The 20147-nt window shown below is 29.7% G+C and overlaps 3 protein-coding genes across 3 annotated transcripts in view; 1 reads left to right on the top strand and 2 right to left on the bottom strand.

Annotated features, from left to right (window-relative positions):
* Positions 1–384: 384 nt before the first annotated feature.
* Positions 385–20147, top strand: part of LOC100163336 — a 156971-nt gene continuing 137208 nt past the window's right edge. Inside the window, exon 1 of the mRNA XM_001951968.5 lies at positions 385–1497. Coding sequence (XP_001952003.2) covers positions 1425–1497 — 73 coding nt within the window. The 5' untranslated portion in view covers positions 385–1424. The remainder of the gene's footprint in view (positions 1498–20147) is intronic.
* On the bottom strand, positions 11437–13053 carry LOC100167427 (uncharacterized). The gene is given in 2 exon segments (NM_001162275.2): positions 11437–12375; positions 12961–13053. Coding segments are annotated over 2 exon segments (465 nt in total). The 5' UTR covers positions 13000–13053; the 3' UTR covers positions 11437–11949.
* Positions 17167–18471, bottom strand: LOC100165393 (uncharacterized). The gene is given in 2 exon segments (NM_001162187.2): positions 17167–17952; positions 18381–18471. Coding segments are annotated over 2 exon segments (426 nt in total). The 5' UTR covers positions 18417–18471; the 3' UTR covers positions 17167–17562.

The raw sequence follows: 20147 nt of genomic DNA, 5'->3' as shown, positions 1-20147 counted from the left end.
TAACGGGATATCACAAATATCAATTTTTCTTATCATCAAAAATACGCCGAAAAAAACTAACAAATTCAAAATCCCGCGCTTACATACTTGATTATTATTGGTTCCCTTTACGGTGCCATTTTTGTTTTTATCATCAAATATTTGATTGAGGAGGGGTATGTTATATGCAATAGCCTTGTATATTTCAACCATGAGTTATACATATTATATCATATGTACGCGTGGCAGACAAGTAATGGAAGGTATAGGTATGACATAAACAAGTGTTCGATTCCAAGACTATTACTCCAAATTCCGAAGAAATCTGCAAATGTACTTCGTATTAATATAGGTATATGAAAAAGTCAAAAACTGAGAACGAAAAAGTAATCTCAGAGTCGTGTTGGAAACGAATTATTATTATACGTTTGATGGTGGCGCGGGGCGAATTAAGTTGAAGTAAAACGAAAATATCATTTTCGTTTGCTGGATCCCGAATTACTTTAATACTGCTTTGTGTGTGGGTGATATACTAATTTTTTTTAAAATTATATTGGATACAATTTGTTTTTTTCGTCATTGTCGTCGTATTCAGGTAGTTAGGTATACTATGTTTTACCGGGGAAGGGGGAGGGAATGAGGCGTCTACTGGCAGAAAATCGCATTACGTCCACCGGAGGCTAATCGATATTTTTCTTGCGCTCACGGGTCAGCTAATATTTAAGCGTAATTGATGGAAAAAAAAAATAATAATAATGACAATAACTATACATCGATAATAATTCGGTTAGGAGATGGGAAAAAAAATAAATACAAACAAAAACAAATAAAACAAACCGCGGCGCGTACAACAAGGTCGCCGCCGCACGTAACGTTCGGCCGCCGCCGGCCGTCAGATGGCGGTTTCTGCTGTCGTCGCCGGTCCCGTCGGCCGCCGTCCCTAGAAACGCGTGCGAGTTCCAAGTGCGCCGCCTTTCCGCCCGGACCCTCCGAGCACGTTTTTTTTCTCTCTCTCACTCTCTGTGTCTCTCGTCCGACCGTCCGTTTTCCGACTGGTTGACTTTTCTTCGGCGTGTGTGCGTTTCCACTAATTTTCAGCCTCTGTTTACGCGATGTGCACAACTACGCAGCGAATCGCTCACCGCCGGTGGCTGTAATAATAATATTATCGTTAATATTACCGTTTTATCGCGTACCTACGACCGCAGTAATAACTAAGATAATTGGGCTCGTCGTTTGCAAGCAGCGGAAATGAGCTTCTTTCGTGAAAACCCCGAACGATAATACGAAACGAACCACCAGAAAATATAATATAACGTTATTAACCGAACAATAGTGTTACACCACAACCGCCGTCGTTACAACGCTGTTTGGACGACGAAATTCCGTTCCAGAAGAAAACTCGTCGAATCCGCAGATATCCGCTCGATTTTCTCCGGTCCCCCATGGCGGACCAGCGAGTGACGTGGTACGTGGCCACGCTGTCAGCAATTATAATTTCCGTCGCTGCTGGAATAGGTGAGTGATAATTACTTGTGGCGTAGAGACTAGAGACCACTCGACGACGTTAGTGCAGTGTGTAGGAAAAACTAAAAAGTTAAAAACCCACCCCATATATTATAACGATAGAAAAATAAAAAATGGTCCCCACAAAGTGCACGGAAAACAACAGAGGGCACTCCTCGTCACGGAATTCGTTAAAATTAATTTCGGACGAAAAATAATAATACTTTTGTTTTATTTCCTTGGTCTGTACGAAGCACGTCTAACATAACGTGCCCGCCTAACCACGCGCGGACGTAGTTTCAAAGTTTGAATTGTATTCGAAAATTCCGTTTTAATCGTCCGGCTGTAGAACAGTTTATTTTTCGATAAGCTGAACCAATAACCATAACGATATTATGACATTTCGAACTGTTTAATAACAAACATTCGATTTATTTTAGCTGTGTTTGTACAACATACCTACCACCAATTATTTAAATTAATCATCGTTGGTAAATATGAGTCTTTATTTCGTTACATAGTTCGACTTATTAAACACGCATAATAATATAGCTTCGCGAGAAAAAGAAAGAAATATGAGTTATTGTTTAATAATGTTCTGCTATTCGGTCTCTATAAGTTCGACGCGTTATTCCATTGTGATGCCGGTAGTTGAAATATTCACAGAGTTGAAAGTTTCAATTATTCTTATGAAATATAATTTTGTTTCCACGCAGTTTTTATCTACAAAAAGAAATTCTTTGAAACTAATTTCAACTAGAATTTGAGTCAATTAGCATTTTAATTAATATTTCCTTTGTTTAATTTATTTATTCATCATAGTAATGTAATTAGTTTTCTAAATCATGATATTAGTCGACGAAAATAATAATATCATAATAATAAGTTAATGATGTGTTTATAGTTATTAACCCAGTTTTTTACGTTTATTTGCTTTTCTTTTTATTATATCAAACGATTTTGTTAATTACATGTAACTTTTTTTAACTTTTGTTTTTCTTCTGATATGTAGGAAATACGTGTCGAAACAGATAAAATTAGTTTAGTAATGATGCTTATCTGGTAAATTGTACGTAAGAAACAAATTAAAAACAATAGATTAAATTGGCATTAAACATTAAACTTTAAATCGAGAAAGAAATTGCATTCGTGTTAAATCTGATCTTATCTTTTTTTCTATTTTTCCCAAGACTCCAGGGACTATTTTCTCAACTGGAATTCAGAGATGTAAACGATTTGCGATTTAGAACCACTTTTATTTGAAATGTCTTTTATATCAATCGTTTCTTCGCACCCTTTTACTTCAAACATTCGGGTTTTACTAACCGGAATTTATTATTGGTCTAATTTAACCAAAGTACTATGGGAAATTCGGTATATAAGAAAATCAATAGCTATGGGGGTTTTTTTCTTTACATCGTACAGTTTTTTTTCATATATTATAATGTCTTAAACATGTCATAGCTACGAATAATGCTTACGATGTGACATAATATACTTATTAATTTACCGATTATTAAGAGTGAATAATTATAAAAATAATTACCGTTGCGACCTTCAACAGAATATTACAATGTTATAGCTTAATGCTACGTAGTGACAGCATTTGACAAGCCATGTAGATCGTAGAGGTTTTAATCATAACGAGTTTAGAATTGTAAAGCCGTTCAAAAAGGATTTAAGAAGAAAAACCCGATTACATCGGTCGTAAGCCCAATAAATACGGCGTATAATACATAAGTAGAAACCAACACCTACATAATATATACCTAGGTATAGATGTGACCGAGATTATTGCAGAAATCGATAGTTAGTTTTGATCGAACGAATAGGTATCTCGTGTTGCACGTTTTTCTAACTGTGCGTGGAAGGGTGTTCCTACAACTGTAAACAAATTAAAATCAAATCAAAACGAATTTGACGTACGATCCACGGTGCATATACATATACGTACGTACGAAATACATCATAATAAAACGATAACTATATTATGTTATTAAAATCTCGTGAAAATCTAATGTCCGTTAATAACTAGCTATCGTAATACTTATATAATATTATACCGCGGTATAATAACGTACACATACCGACGGCCGCAGTCCAGCACGGGGTGATATAAGGACAATGTGATCATGTGACTCGTCGGCTTGCCGAGATGGCGTATTATGAATACGTGTGCTGTGTGTCGCATGATAATAATAATATTATATTACATTGTATAGTGGTAACAATGATTAACTCCTCGGCGCGTGTACATAATATATATCTATATATATATATATATTAATTATAAAGACGAGAAACACACGTAGTATACCAGCAGAGTTTGTGAAATCCGTGAGTAGGTACACAAATACTACAACTAGTAACAGTGTATTTATTATTTTTTGCGATGTGCTTGGTGTTATATTTTATTCCGTCGAGTCCGTCTGCTGTGGATGACAAGACGTGTGTGTCAAAATGTATATGGGCCGCTGCAACGGCATAAAGCCGTCATCGCGCGAAGAGTTTCGTAGTCTCAAGAAACTTTCACGAAACATTGTTCTACGTTCGAACGAACGAACGAACGAATGAATAAACGAATGGTAATATTATAATAATGGCATCTCGTGTAATGAAAGCCTTTTGTTCTCGAGGGCCGGCTGCTGCAGTCGTCGTCACACCGTTGTCGGCAAAACTGCCGAAGAATATTATTACATAATATATAGGTATGTATAGTTATTGTGAGCACATATTTTTGTTCCGGCGTGTGATAACTTATAATATACGTTTACGTTACCTATTTAGTTCGAACATTCGTTACGGATAAATAGACGATAGGACGTTGGGAGTCCAGGACGGGTGGCGGGGGAACCGTGGGTTTACCAAGTTTTGAGATAAATATTTTTTTTTTTTTTTTTACCGACATAAATATAAAATAACGTACGATAAACATGTGCTGGGTATATGTCGTTTTCACGTGCGCGCACGGGAAACAGCCGAGTGATTTAGGAGACGCGCTCGCGCACCCCGGCTCGCACATTGGCTAGCAGTCGACGGAATCGGAAAACTTGTTACCTAGGCCACGGCCTTGTACGACGACGGCGGCGATGGCAACCGTGCACATTATAATATATCATTATAATAGTGTACGTATAAACATTGATTCAATCAATGGTATAAGGTATAAGGCACTTCGAACGGTTGTGCTACCATACGGTGTCAGTTATCACGTGTTCTATTGAGATAAAAATCCCACCCGATGTGACACGTTGTAACATTACAATCAGGTGTAATATTATTGCGTGTAGGTAATTATTATTATTCCTGTCGAAGTCAAACGGCCACAAGTCGTTTGCTAATTGAAACGATGCGTTTACGACCGTCATTGGTCCGTGGGAGGGGGGGCGGGTCGGAAATGCACGCGAATACACGACTACAATAATAATAATAACAGACGAAAAAAAACAACCTCGTATGTATAATATTATAATATGCGAACCTCGAGTGCGCACTCATTTAATCCGTCCGTCCGCGTATTATGGTGGTATAGCGATGGTGGTCGTGGCGTGACGGTGGAAGTATAGAGCTGTGCGATGGATGGAGGTGGAGGTGACGGTGGCGGTGGACATTGCCATTTCTTGTTTATAAGGGAATTATACCCGAATTATCGTGCCGGTCGATCTTTAATTACATCAACCAAAATTATTTCATTTCATTTATTTTTTTTTTATTTTTTACTGTTATTATTTTTATCTCCAACTCTGCGCTGACCCATATACGTCGGTTTTTAGTGTAAACAGCTGTCATCCGCATAATTAAAATAATTGAATGCGACGGGTTTTAAAAAAGTACGCTTTATTTTTGTTTGATGTTCAATTACAATAAATTAAAAATAACTATTTTGATAAAGTATAAAAAATATATGTATACATATTAATTATACTTAATATATTATGTACCTATGTGGTATACCGACGACGTGTACACATTTTAGTTCAACGTTTTTTTTGTCAGTCTAACATTCGCGGAATATTAAGTTAATGCGATTCGCTGGTCGGGCGTATTAAGTTAGCTCTTCTGTTCTTAGAAATCAATAAAAAAATAACTGTTTATTTTAAATTAAAACATCCATAAAAAAAATACACATGATTTCTGAAAATGTTACAAAGGTACATTGTAGGGAGTTATTTATCAAATTAAGCTAAAATATATTTATAAGTGATATAGCGAGTAATACCATTGAGTATAGATAGTGGTAATACACATAATATAACCATGGTATAGATATCTGGGAACTAGAGTTTGAACTTAATCAGTTATCACGCATGGTGAAAAAAAATATGATAAAGCGCACTGACACGTATAAATGGAGTCCCCGAGGAGCTTTAAATATTGTTGTTGTCTACATAAAATACATCTTACACGGAGAGTCGTCATTACGACGTGCGCAATACAATCGTTTCACTCCGTAATAATAATAATTTATAATAGCCAATACAATAATGCTATATAATAAAACGTGATATTCAAATGTAAATCATGACGACGAACACTGAATAATAAAGAAAACAGACAAATGAGTATTATATATCACGAAAACCATCGAAAATATTATGTCTAAATATAATATCTGCTAAGGTCGTGTTAAAATATTATGTTTATAATAATATTGTCATGACCACACGCGTGTGTGATATCTGAACGACTGTAGCTTATATTATATGTTATTTTGTATTAACACGTGGCGATAAAATGGGTCCAATGCAATATTGATAGTAATAATTACATGGGGTTCACAGAGGTCTGCCGACCGGGACTTTAAACGATAATGATTTGTCTCCTTAATAAGTATGTATGAAGAACAAGTGGTCGTAAACATAATATTAATATGAAAATGCGACCAAAATATGTCCAACACAACAAAAAACTAAAAATCCATTATCGCACAGCCGAATACGGTCGCAACGCGTTCTTTACTAATCGCTAAAAACCAAATGAAACACTCCGTATTATCATCCTATAGGTACTTAATAAATAATAGCATTATATTGAAAGTTTTACGCACGAATATTAATATAATATTATGTGCATACCTATACTTTAGTGTTTGCCAGTATATAATAATACGCTAATGAAAGATAAATTTGAAGAGACTATGCGTGCAAAATATTCTGCTAATGCGTCTCCTGCACAGTGTCAATATCATACCAAAATCAAGGACATAATAATATAATAATATAAAATTGTATCAACAGTAGGTATAATAGAATAATAGAATGTCGTGTGATAAAAATAACGCTCCAATAATGCCAATATGCCATATACGTCATATTGGTAATTTATATCACTCACGCAAAAATATTACGTTCAATTTGATCAATTACTATGAACTTATACTTACAAGTTACAACTAGTATAACTACATCATAATATTTTATATTACCTACCAATGATAGTTCCCTTTTTATTTGTGTTAAACACTTACAGAAACTCTCTCTGGTGTCTCATACTGTTGGCGTATTTGTTAAAATGACAATAGAGTTATTAAATCAATAATAATATGCATCAATATGGGAAGTTTTCTTGATTTGTTCAGTTAGCTTTTTTAATTAAGTTGTACACAGCATTAATAATCGATTTGAAAAGGCTTCATACAAAAGAATCATTATAAATTACATTGTTTCTTAAAAATAATGTTAAACTTTTGTTCGCAGAAAAATATATTTTGTTGCACATTCACTAGTACGTAGATAGTTATAATAAATTTGTCATAACCCAACTGCATTTTTACTTGTCTTATAAAACAATGGTAGGTATTTATAAATATGACGAAGATAATTACGAGAAAAAAAAACGAAGATAAAACTTGTAACAAAGAAATGTTCAAAATATGAGTATACGTGAAAAGTAACACATATTTATATTCTAGACACATTATTTACTCAGTTTGTATCACAAGTCCGGAAATTGAAGAATATTAACATATATAAGGGATGAATATATATTCTGACAACTTTTGTCGTCTCCACCGTAGACTCTACCTATGACAGTTTCTAAAATGTATCACGTGGACACTAAAAATGCGTTCAATCATTTCTACATGAAATCGGATTCAAAATAAAATACATAGTTTAATGTTTATAATATGCAACCGTGATCCTAGTATAAACTTGATATATTTTTTTAATGTTATTGCTGTATTATACCTACTTCTTTTTATTCTTTGTTATTTCTATAGCATTGTTTACCATTAATTAAAACTACGTTTTGTATATTAAGCTGTACCTTTTCATGCGTTTGTTTTTCTAACAAATAAGGAGCGTATTTATAATGCTAATTCAATATTTATACTTAGGTAGTAGAAAATATTTTAAAATTACAACAAATAGTGATAACATAACACATGTCATTAGTCTGAACATAATTTATCCAATTATCAGTTTCAATCGTAATAATATTGCAATAGCAACCGGGATTTTATCATTTGTACTAGTGCATTAACATACTTATATAATGTACTCGTTATTTATTTAGATGTATACACTGTAATTGGTTTTGAATATTAAATACTAAGCATTATTAGTACCATCTACACGTGCTCAACGGTAAAATGTTAATTGTATGCAACGTATGGCATATATACAATCCTATTGGAATTAAAATATTATGGACAAGACTAACAATTTTACTTATTGTGTTAAGAATTTCATAAAAAAAGAAAACTTTTTTTATAATAGTATAGTCATTACCATTTACACTTGACGATTATCGGTTTATATTTTTCAGACGTTTTCTCGTTTAGATAATCAAAAAGTTTGAAGTTTTCAACTAACTATAATATAAAAAAAAAGTTTTTACTGAACAATTTTAAATGTTTGAATATAATACGACTTATTATTGCGAATCAGTATCATAAAAAAAAATAATACTAATAATAGTAGGTAATTAATAATTTATTGTTACCGATAAGAAGTTAAAAATTCGAGTGATTTGTTTTATTGGATCAATCATTTCAGTCATAATTATATTGGACAATTTTCTTTTATCGTAATTTAGTCATTACTATTTGCACTTGATGATTATTAGATTACATTTTTCAAGCGTTTTTTCGTTTAGATTATCAAAAAGTTTGAAGTTTTTATGTAACTGTATAAAAAATGTTTTAAATATTTGAATATAATACGACTTATTATTGAGAATCAGTATAATAATAATAATAATATTATTAATTAATACATTTTACCGATAAAAATTTAAAAAAAAGTGATTCATATGTACAATATTTTAAAAATATGTAATTTTTAATCAAGAATATTGGTTTTTGCTCGTAAATGGGGACAGTTTTCCCCGTATGATGGCATTGGTCGCCGTCCGTCCTTAGTTGTACAAACAGTAGCTTAAATTCTGTGTGTCCAATTAGTTTTAAAATTGTTTTTAGATTCTGAGCCGAGCGATGAATGTATTAATTTTACGATGTTGTGTATCATTTAATTTAATTTTAATTTTTGTGTCTGTCATCACGGTTTGGGGCAGAAAAACTGCTTCGATTATATTCAACACCTATATTTAGTATCTTGTTCAATCGAAAAGTAAATCTAGTAGGTGCATTCGGGAGGTCAACATTTAAAATTCACAATAGTCTTTGTGCAAATTATTTTTAGCTAGAAATTCATATAAAAAAATTGTTTAAGTCTTAGATTTGAAAATGAAATATAAGATTCTTCATAAGTTTGTCTACCTTTATAAAAATAAAAATGTCTACAAAAATGTCAAATTAAATTTTTATGAACGTTTGATGTTCATATTTTTACATTCATTCGATTTCTCATGTAGCGATTTTCTTAATTTGTTGTAATTTAATAGCAAATAATTGTAAATACATGAAAGTATCACTGAATGTTTATATTTCCATTTTCTATACACTATACAATTTTGAAAAAAATTTGACTCATTTTGTGTTTACGGACAATTTCAAATTTCAATTTTATTGGTTTTTTTTTCTCTATTAATATCATCAATAAAGTTTTATTTGTGAGGCCGATAAGCGTGAAAATTTAATGCAAGGCTCTTGATATATTATTACAATATCAGTTTAAAAATATTAAAAATACAGGCTCAATTATAGTTATAAGCATTTTAAGTTTGATTTTTGACAAAATTTATCATATTTAAAATTTACTAATTATTTTGTAGTTAAACATTTATAAAATGTTCAACTTTTATAGCTAAGGATTGAAAATTTAAAACAAGGTTCCACGTAAATAGGTTATAATAATATATAAATTAATTTATTCACAATAATATCATCAAATACCTAGTTAGTAATATCATGGACTGACTGACCATTTTCGCTCTGAATCATTTTTCTTATGCAATATGATATTATATTATCATTGAATTGGAATTTAACGCCATCCATTATACCCACTTATAACTTACTGTACAACAGAGTGAAACCCACTTGGCCATTTTTTTTTTTAATTATAAATATAGCGAAATACATAGTCATTGTAGTTGTTAAGCTATGGTGTAAGGTTCTATGAAAATATTCAACAATTCGATTTCCATCACGATGTTTCTGATGCCGTTTTCGCTTATTATTTATTTATTACATTTGTGTTTTAAATTCGAATACTTAACGCCGAAATATACATTTTATATTCACAGTGCGTATAAATCGCGTCATAACGTGTGGACAAGGCGACATGTAAAAAAAAAACAACAACCATATCGAACTTTTTCAAGTCACTGTAATATGGGTACAATATCGGCGTCCGACTGCGCAGAAATACCCTTCGGCGTGCGTCCGGTATACGTGGTTATAAACGGCTACGACCTCGGTCACGCGTACACGCACACACCGCATAATATAGCATACAATACCGTACTCTCGGGTTTCGCGTATACCTAATTAAATGTAAATACGGCGGCGACAAGCAGAAAGTTAGATCGCAAACGCAAACATCTTAGCCGGATATGCTCTGGGCGAGAGACCCGCAGTCAATAGAAGTCAATTGACTGCCGACAATATAATGCCACCGCTGTATTAGAATGAATTGTGTATGACAATGCACATGTATGTTGTGCGATATATAATATTATTGTATTATTATGTCGTGTCCGGCGTGTGTGGTTTTTATTGCCCTAAAAAAATAAAAATAAAAATAAAAAACGGAAATGGGGTTGCAGGTGCCCGAAACGACGGTGGAAAATACAAGAAAAGATTATTTTGTAAACTTGTTTGTGGATGAATGTTACATAATAATAAAATATATTGCATTATAAATATAATATAAAATAATATATTATACTTATTCGCATTGTAATGTCCACATTAAATCTGCGCAGTAAATGTTATATTTTTGATATAATATGTGCCTGTTGGGTGGCTTACGATTTAGCTACAATTTGATCATTGGAACCACTGTGGTTTATGGGAACTTTCGACAAAACTCAATAGTGAATAATAATATTCATTCTCGACAATTGATTTAGATAGATTATATTTGTTAGTTTATTTAAAATTTTTTATTATATTATACATAATTTATATGTTCTGCGTTTTTATGATCACCCAATGGAAGTTAATAGCCTGTAGGTAAGTCCTTGCATTTTTCGGTGATACCCAAAAGCGCAATTTTTTTTTTTATAGCCCATTCCAAAAGTGCAAAATTAATTTGGCCTTTTGTACCTTAGTAGTGGGATAAAAGCGCAAAAATAAATTGTATTATCTGTTAACATATTGTACCAGTTGCACTGTATAAGTTTCAGTTTAACATTTTACGATCCTTGTCTAAATTTTCACTCAAATAGGTATACTGAATTTTTCTATTTCAAAAAACAACAGTGATTGAGTTCAGTTCAAATTTAATTGAAAATCATTTACGATAAATATGCAATATTGAATATAAATTATAATTTACAGTATAAACAGTATAAGCTCAAATGAAATAAGACTTTTTAAAACTATTGCTACCTAGGTATATAATTTTATTGAAAACGGCAAGAAATATTCATTACACCTCTGGGCTGAGCCACCCTCGAATGAACCAACGACTATCAAAAGCCCAGAATAATAACACCGTCACATGAAAGACTAATTTTACAATTCACACACATCAAATTTATAATATAGAAAACATATCATATAAGTATCAATAAATAATAATTTATTTTTAATATACTAAAACTTCACTAAAATATTTTATTAATGAAATAGGTTACCTATTCCTATAATAGGTATTCATTATTATACAGTTTGTTTGATCCTCTAAATTCTAAAGGAATATATAATAATCATAAAATACTTATCTTTTCTGTAGGGATTTCAAAGGAATATAATATTAATTTATAACAAAATATTTTCGGATACTTAACGATGATTCATTTGTTTTATTAAAATTGTAATCGGTTACGTTTGATTAATAGAAAAACAATAACATACATCAGAGTCAAAAATAAAACATAAAATTACAATAAGTATTATGCTCCAACGACTGTTGGTTGAAGAGTAGGGGACATTGAGTTAAGAAGATCGGCATGCATCTCATCTTTGTAATTTTCCAAGTCGTCCATGGCTTTGTAAAGCTTTTGGGGATCTGCGGTTTGATAATTGACTGTAGGCTCAAATTCATTTGTTGCCCAAATATATTTTATAAGTTTTAGGAACAGCTTATTTTTGGTCTGGTTAAGTTCATTTCTTGCTCTTTCCACGGCAGAATAATCGACTTTTCCAGCGAAATATTCCCTTTGCATGTCGTTCAATGTCTGCGAATCGTCCATCAAGTTCATCCCAATTTCTCCCAAATCATACAATGAGGCTTTTACTTTACAGTAATCTTGGTCTATTAATGGTTTTATTGATTGTGCATTGCCTTCTAGTACATTGTAACTTATAATGGTGACCACCTAAAATTATAAAAATATTTGACATTTTGTTTATACATAAAGTAATTAAGGGTACCTAGTTATAATTATTGCTAAGTGAATTATAACTAAAACGTAGTGTAAATCTCTACGATAATAATGTCAATTAAAGATTGAAAAAAAATCCCAATTAGCTAGTAAAAACACATGGGTATTTATTTGTATAGTTGATAACTATTAATTATTTATGTTGTGTTGTTGTGTAGTGGTAATGTATCTATCTAGGTGCCTAACTATTTTAAAATAATATGTGAAGCAAAATCTATTATATATTAATACTAAGATGGGCATAGATAGTAAATATCCAACGTAAAACTATAGTATTGAATTAAATTCTGTTAATTACATGGTCCCACTAAGTAAAATTGTTTTAACAATTTTAATCTATTTCATTATATAAGTGCAATAATCAAATTCAGTAAGTAGTGTTTCTTCTGGTTTTTTTTTTTAAATTTTAAAATGGTAGATTTTATTCTTATTTCTATAACTTGTAATTTAATTGTTGCCTAATTTATATTAACTAAAGGTTTGTTATTTTAATTTTTATACTCTACAAAAAATACATACCACCAAACTGGAAAACATTGCAATTTCCTTGAAAGCCATAATATTTGGTCGGAGTTTCCGCAAGCGTATGAAATATTTATGTCAATTTTAAATGAATAAAATATCTAAATTCTGACCAATATATATACGATTTGTTTTATGTTTGATCTCTTAAATTTGTTGACACAAGTGAAATTCGTGTTATTTTACGAATGAAAAAATAAAAATATTCATATTTATATAATATGTAGGTATAGTAAATATTATTATGACGTTGGTATTCATTTCATTGTTTATACAGGGCCGGTATATATCACAATAATTCAAAACGATAACATATTTTGAATGCACTTTTTACATTTTTTTATTTCGTAAAATATTTAATTGTTACCTAGAATTATTATGTTATTTTAAAATATAGAGGTAAAACCTATTACAATAAAATTACAGTACCTACCTACATCAATAGAGAGATATTGTTGTAAAATGCTTAGTTATAGTTTTAAAGTAAACATCATTTAAATATTAATAATTTGGAATAATTTTTCTAATATTATGTACTTGTGAAATTGAACATCCTATATAGTATTTTTTGATTTGAATGTAATGTAGTGACGGTTGATTGAATGTTTTTCTATGAATTTTAAAGTCTATGTTTACTAGGTAGTGACATATTTAATGTTAGTAAACAAAAACGTCAATGCAGATATTTTTTAATACACATAATAATACAATGTGAGCAATATGGTATTATAGCTATGGCATGATATTCATGATAATTGAAATTATATAAAAATGTATGACAGTTAAATCAGTTATTTATTTATATTTTAGTTTATCAGAAATTTGGATACAGTTTTACTGTATTTGAAACAAAAAACATATTTAATTTTCCAATAAGTCTTTAAATAGTTTTCAAAAAAACAAATTAAAAGTTCTTTTAAATATTCCTTTCAGCTTAGATAAATGCTTTTGAAATTAATAATAAAACGTTATGTTCAACATACATTTAGGTTGAGAGTGGCATAAACCGAGAAAGCTATTAGTTTCACGATTATGTGTTATTTGTTTCAGAGGGCACTTTTTTTTTTTTTGGAGGAGTGGAAGTGTTTAAAAAGACCAAAATCCGGCTTAAAACTGTTTTATGTCCAATTTATAATTATTATAAATTCAACTTTTGCAAATTTAAAACTTTCTAATAAAATGGGAATATTCAGTTAAACTATATACATTTTACTGACCGATTGGTCAAAATAATATTATCCCAGGAATAAATTTTTCTTTTTTTAAATATATTGTATAGCTCTAAATTATCTAACCCTTCATTAGCTTTATTGGGTTTACCCCACACGATATGGTTATTATTTATTTTTAATACGATTAGCTGATAATATGTACATAATATTATTTTGTTATATGTATTAGTCATTGGAAAAGATTACGTTGATTTATAATTTATAATTCGTTGACTGGTTATAAATTTCCGAATTCAATGTTATCGTAACTTTGCTATTTCACGCCCCAACTCACATTCCTAGATGGTTAGATTTATATTATGTATGGAACGCTTTATATGGATACAATATTATTGCAGATTGTAAATAGTACACTGGGAAATACTCTTTAAGTAAAAATGAAATAATAATAATAATAATAATAATAATAATAAGTAGGTAATAATACATTTATTTGTCTACTAGTTTGAATTATGAATTGGTTTAAACCTCAAAGTGATTTATTTTTATGTAACATGTAACAAGTCACTGGACGGTTTCTTTAAGAAAATGAAGGTTTCCTTTTATTATTCGTTTAACACTTCTGCTTATTGACTATTTTACCACCAATGTATTGGACCGAATGAATAATAAAAATGATTTAATTAAAATATACATTTTTTTTACTCAATTTTTTGTATTGAAATGTTAGATTAATTGTTTATTGATAATTATAAAGTAAACCATTCAATATGTTTTATGAATTGTGATTAACTGAGTCATCGATTGAGTCATTGGTTTTTAAATATACGACGTGCAATAAATCAATTTATCACATTAAAAACGAAAAATATACATAAATATTTGAAGTGCAGACAGTTATGAAGATCCGTTTATTTGTGTCTTTTACTAACATAACCTAAAAAAAGGTTTCAAATAAACATTTATATGGGTTATTACTTATCGAACACCAATTTCTTTTTACCCAATGGTAATTCATGTTATACCTATATCTTAAAATCAAAATTATCATCACATTTTAAAAACCGTATATGAAAAATTATGCATTGTTTAAATTTCAAAAAATAAACTCGATAATTTAATATCATTATTCAGACAATTTCTATTACATTTGGAACTCAACTCGCAGACTAAAGTTATGCATTGGACAAAATAATTTATTTTTATTTTTTATAATATTCATACAATAAATATATATGACCAATTAGAATGGAGATTTTAGGGATACGGTAACAGATTATATTTATTCATTCGTTAGAAGAAGTGATGGGAAAATATTACTTACAAGTTATAACAGTCAAATTTCATTAGGAAATATGAGTATAGGTTCTTGCAGTCGTTCTAATAAGCATTTGATTAAATACATACAATGTATATACTAAATGTTGCCCTTATGCTTCTTCTGGGTACTGTTATTAAAATCGTACGAATTAATTTACACCACCATTTGTACGTTGGAAAATATTTTAATGAAATATAATAATATTGGTTATTTTTTAGTTTATAATAGTCAATCGAGTTCTGATCGAGTTTTAATACGATGATTATTCACTAGTATCTATAACTATCAATGATGACTCGTTTAATTGTGTTGATGAAAAATAAAAAATATGAAATTATCGATGTAAATTATTAGCATTGTATTATTGAAGTAGGTATGATTATATTTTATTTTCAATCGTATTCGACAATGATTTAGATGGAACATCAAATGTACGTTCTTTACAAAACCAATTACTTACAATTATTATTTTTACACACAAATTACATTGTCACATTTGTGACGGTTCACACGTAACCCATCGTTGTTGCGTAGTATTACAATTATATTATACCATCTTGGGTCTTAAGACCTCATTATAATAATTTCCACAACGTCAGTTAAATGCTGTATTCAAATGCATGTACTACAGCGGTAACTGGCCCACTTTTAAGCGATTATAATTTTTTTCATTCGTGACTGAACGTCAACTTAATTTTTTTTGTCTGTATTGATTACACGCCACTTTGGTGCCTTATGTTTGATACATATCAATATTATAATCACGTGTTTTGGGTTTTATTTCTAACTGAGTTAATTAATATTATCTGTTACAATTATAATATATAAACGTTTACTGACATTGTTTTATAATGATAATATCGTTTGTTTCTAATATCGTTCATTACTACCTATCTGAGCAATTTACATGCTAGTTTTGAATTTATTATATCGAATATAATAAAAATAATAAAATGTATATAGATTTAATGAACAGATTGAACATATGAAACCGGAATTATCATTAGTTAGTTAAAAAAAATTCCAATTAATATTCTGGTCCTGCAGTTAATGAGTTATATGAGTAGGTATATGATTTTTGATTCATGACAGTCAGTGGTGTAGTCAGACTAGATGATATAACCTTCCAATCCAATTAAAATATTTTTTTTAAGCCCATTGATCCGGGTCGAGACTACTTCGCCAACTTTTAAGTAGTATTCAACAACTAATTTTAAATGTTTAAATATGCAGATTACGGTTAACACTTAAATGATCAATAATGTACAAAGTAAATTAGGATGGTAAAACATATTCCGAAATGCGTTTTTTTTTTTAAATAAAATAATATAGTTATATCAATTTGTCGTGAATTATTATTTTCCTTAAAACAGTAAAGTATATTTTAATATACATATTATATATATAGCGTACATAATATAGCATATTTTTATATATATTTTACAGTTGTTTATTTATTTTAAGTGAAAAAGTCAAATATCATTAAAGAAGAACTGATTTATTGAAGAAGAAAATTGAAATGATGTGGACACAAAATAAAAAATCCTTCTTTAGATTATGTTCCATCCCTCTTATTACGACGATGGTGGTAAATAAGAACGGGAAAAAAAAAATATTTGTTGCTTATTTCATTTAAATCCTTGAAATAAAGCTGAGCGACCGTCTTCTAGAAAATATCAAAATAGTTCTCTGCCACAATAATTTTAAAAATATCAACATTTGAAACATCTTTAATTATTGTAAATTATTTATCACATACATTTTATAATTCAGTATCGCTACAATAACATTAGTGTTATGCGAGTTATGACATAGGCATATTCAAACATTAAATGTTTTTAAGATAATAATAATAATTTGGTTAACTCTTAAATTATTATGTACCTAATATTTTCATAAATCTTATACAATATGTTAAAGAATAATAAGATGAATAATATGTGTATGATATGCCACGTACATTGATAAAAGTAAAGGGTTCCAAATAAGAAATTAGAAGATTATCGTTCAGGATTATTTGAAAATAAGTACAATAGTTGTTATGTTTGACAAAATGTTGTAAATTAATTTATTAACAAACTACTAAAATTATGTAATATTTAAAAGTTACAATAATTCACGATCGATGGGAATGTCGTCGTCTACTGTTATGACTGGAGAATTGTTACTATACTCTAATAACGCTTTGTAGTTGATCAACGCTTGGCGGTATTTAAGCAACTTATTTTCAAAGAAGTTTAGAGCTTTATCGAAAATTTCTTTTTTTTCATTTATTTCCATATTGAGGCCAGGCTGGTTTTTGTATAACGTATGGTAGTTGTAGACACTTCTAGCAGCGGCAATTATATTGGCTAAAGCTTGGTTCAATGTGTATACACTTTTCTTGAATTCATTGAAGGACGGACAATCGACTGGATAGTTGGGCATATACGGCATGCTCATTGATAATGTGGGCGGCGGCGGCTGGTAGAGACTAGCGCGGACACAAGTCACAATCTGCGAAATAAAATAATCAAATGTTTCAGTATTTGGTGATTGATTGGGAATGTACACACTATTATACAACAATAATGTAATATATTTCAATTTTTCAATAGACCCTTTGAAAAATGTATCTTTTATATTAATTTTTTTTACACAAAAAATATATATTAAAAACCGTATTATTATTATTTTTAAGATATATATAATATCAATATATTATACTATACAATGTTCAGGTGCAGAGTTTATTTTAGATGTTGACGTGAATGTGAACATTTTAAATATTTCAATTTTACAATTTATATTCTGAAAACAAATAACTGACTGTATTGAATTATCGTCCTTACATATTATAAAATACAATAGTAAGAACGTTAAATGATTTAATACAATATTATAAGTTATTTCGTGAACGATAGTTATTATTAAAATATACGTACCAGAACGACAGCAAAAACAGAAATTTTAACCGTCATTTTGATTGTTTGTAACAGTGTTATTTACTGCTGACAATACAGAATTTCCAAAATTGATGTCTAGCGCAGAGACTATGGGTTTTATACGATTTTTCAAACAGCGTCATTTCGATGATGTTATTTCAGGTGTTTTCCGACGTGATTGTTACCTGTCATCTGCAGAACAGTATAACAAAACAAATATGGATTATGTTACTCATTTTAAACCACTGTACAGGTTATATTTGGAAAACCTCTGTGGAACCGAGAGCAAACACGTTATTAAAACTATGACAGTCAAACATTATAGTGAATGGATATAGTCAAGATGATCTGATGACGTTACAGTGGGATTCTTTATTTATTTATCAAAAACAATTTCATACACTTGCAATACATTATGACATATAAGTTAAAAATTAGCGACCCTGTACATATTAATGCAATATATGGTTCAAATGCGGTTTGACTTAGATGACTTTGCCTTTCCGTGAAATGTAAATACATTTTGTTATTGGTATCAACATAATATGTACTCTCTTAAATAAACACACGTATTATTCTATGGGAGTTATCACACAATTATTGCGTAGAAGTAATGATGGTTATTGGTTTGATAGCTCAAATGTTTGGCGTCAATAATATTTATATCAATTAACTCCTGAATATATGAACCAAACAAAAATGAAGAAATTTAATAATTATTATAAACATAAAAAATAAAAATTATTCAGATACATTTTTATTGATATTATAATTCATCCCTAGTTACCTATAGAATTATTATTTTTAAATTAATATATCGTATTAATTTTAACATAACATACTAATAGGCAATAGATATAATAATATAATGTCATTACGAGTTGTATATTAAAATATTACAATATGCATCGACAATTATTACAGTCATCAAAATATTTTCTAAATTATAAGCGTAATGATAAAATGCATTAGATTTAAAATTCCATATGGTGTTTTTGTCTGTAATAAATAATAACGTTTTAAAACAGCAACTATACGTCTATACTGCATGTGGTTTCTGATAGAAAATAAGATCTAGTTCAAAATTTAGGGATCTATTACTATAGGTAGTTAAATTATGAGTAGTTTGAGAGAACAGGAATATTTTAGCATTACAATCCATTTTAATTTTTGCGATAGTATTTCACAAAATAATAACCATAAGGGCTGGCAATTATTATGATCACTAAATATTGACATTTAAAGTATTTTCTAAAAATGTTATAATTTTCTAAATATTTTGGCTCTTTTAGACATAGTCTATTTTCTATGTTAATAAATATTTATTTTAATTTACGTTGATATCATATCTAATAAACTAAATAAGTCAAAATGTATAAACATATAGTACCTTAATAACCTTTACGATGAGCGTGAATAATTCAAAAATAATTTATAAAAGTAATAAGATCGGGTGACCCGATTCATGGCAGCTTCTCTTTGACTTTCTCATCTCATTTTGAAGTGTGGACTTCAACATTTTCTATATATTTTATTCCTATCGCAGCTTCTACCAATGTTCTCCATCATTCACGATCTCCTAAATCTTCAGTTATCACTTCTCTTCTTAATCCTTTTAAATCGTTCGTCACTTGGTCTATCCAACGTTTGTGTTATCTTCCTACCTGTGTTTTTTTTTATTTTGTTTCCGGTAAGTACTCGTTTTATCAACTTCCTCTATGCGTGCTATATAATACGTATGTCCAACCTATTCCAATCTATTTGATT

Source organism: Acyrthosiphon pisum, chromosome A1 (assembly GCF_005508785.2).
Source record: "Acyrthosiphon pisum isolate AL4f chromosome A1, pea_aphid_22Mar2018_4r6ur, whole genome shotgun sequence".
Taxonomy (NCBI): Eukaryota; Metazoa; Arthropoda; class Insecta; order Hemiptera; family Aphididae; genus Acyrthosiphon; species Acyrthosiphon pisum.
This window is presented reverse-complemented; position numbering and strand designations above follow the sequence as displayed.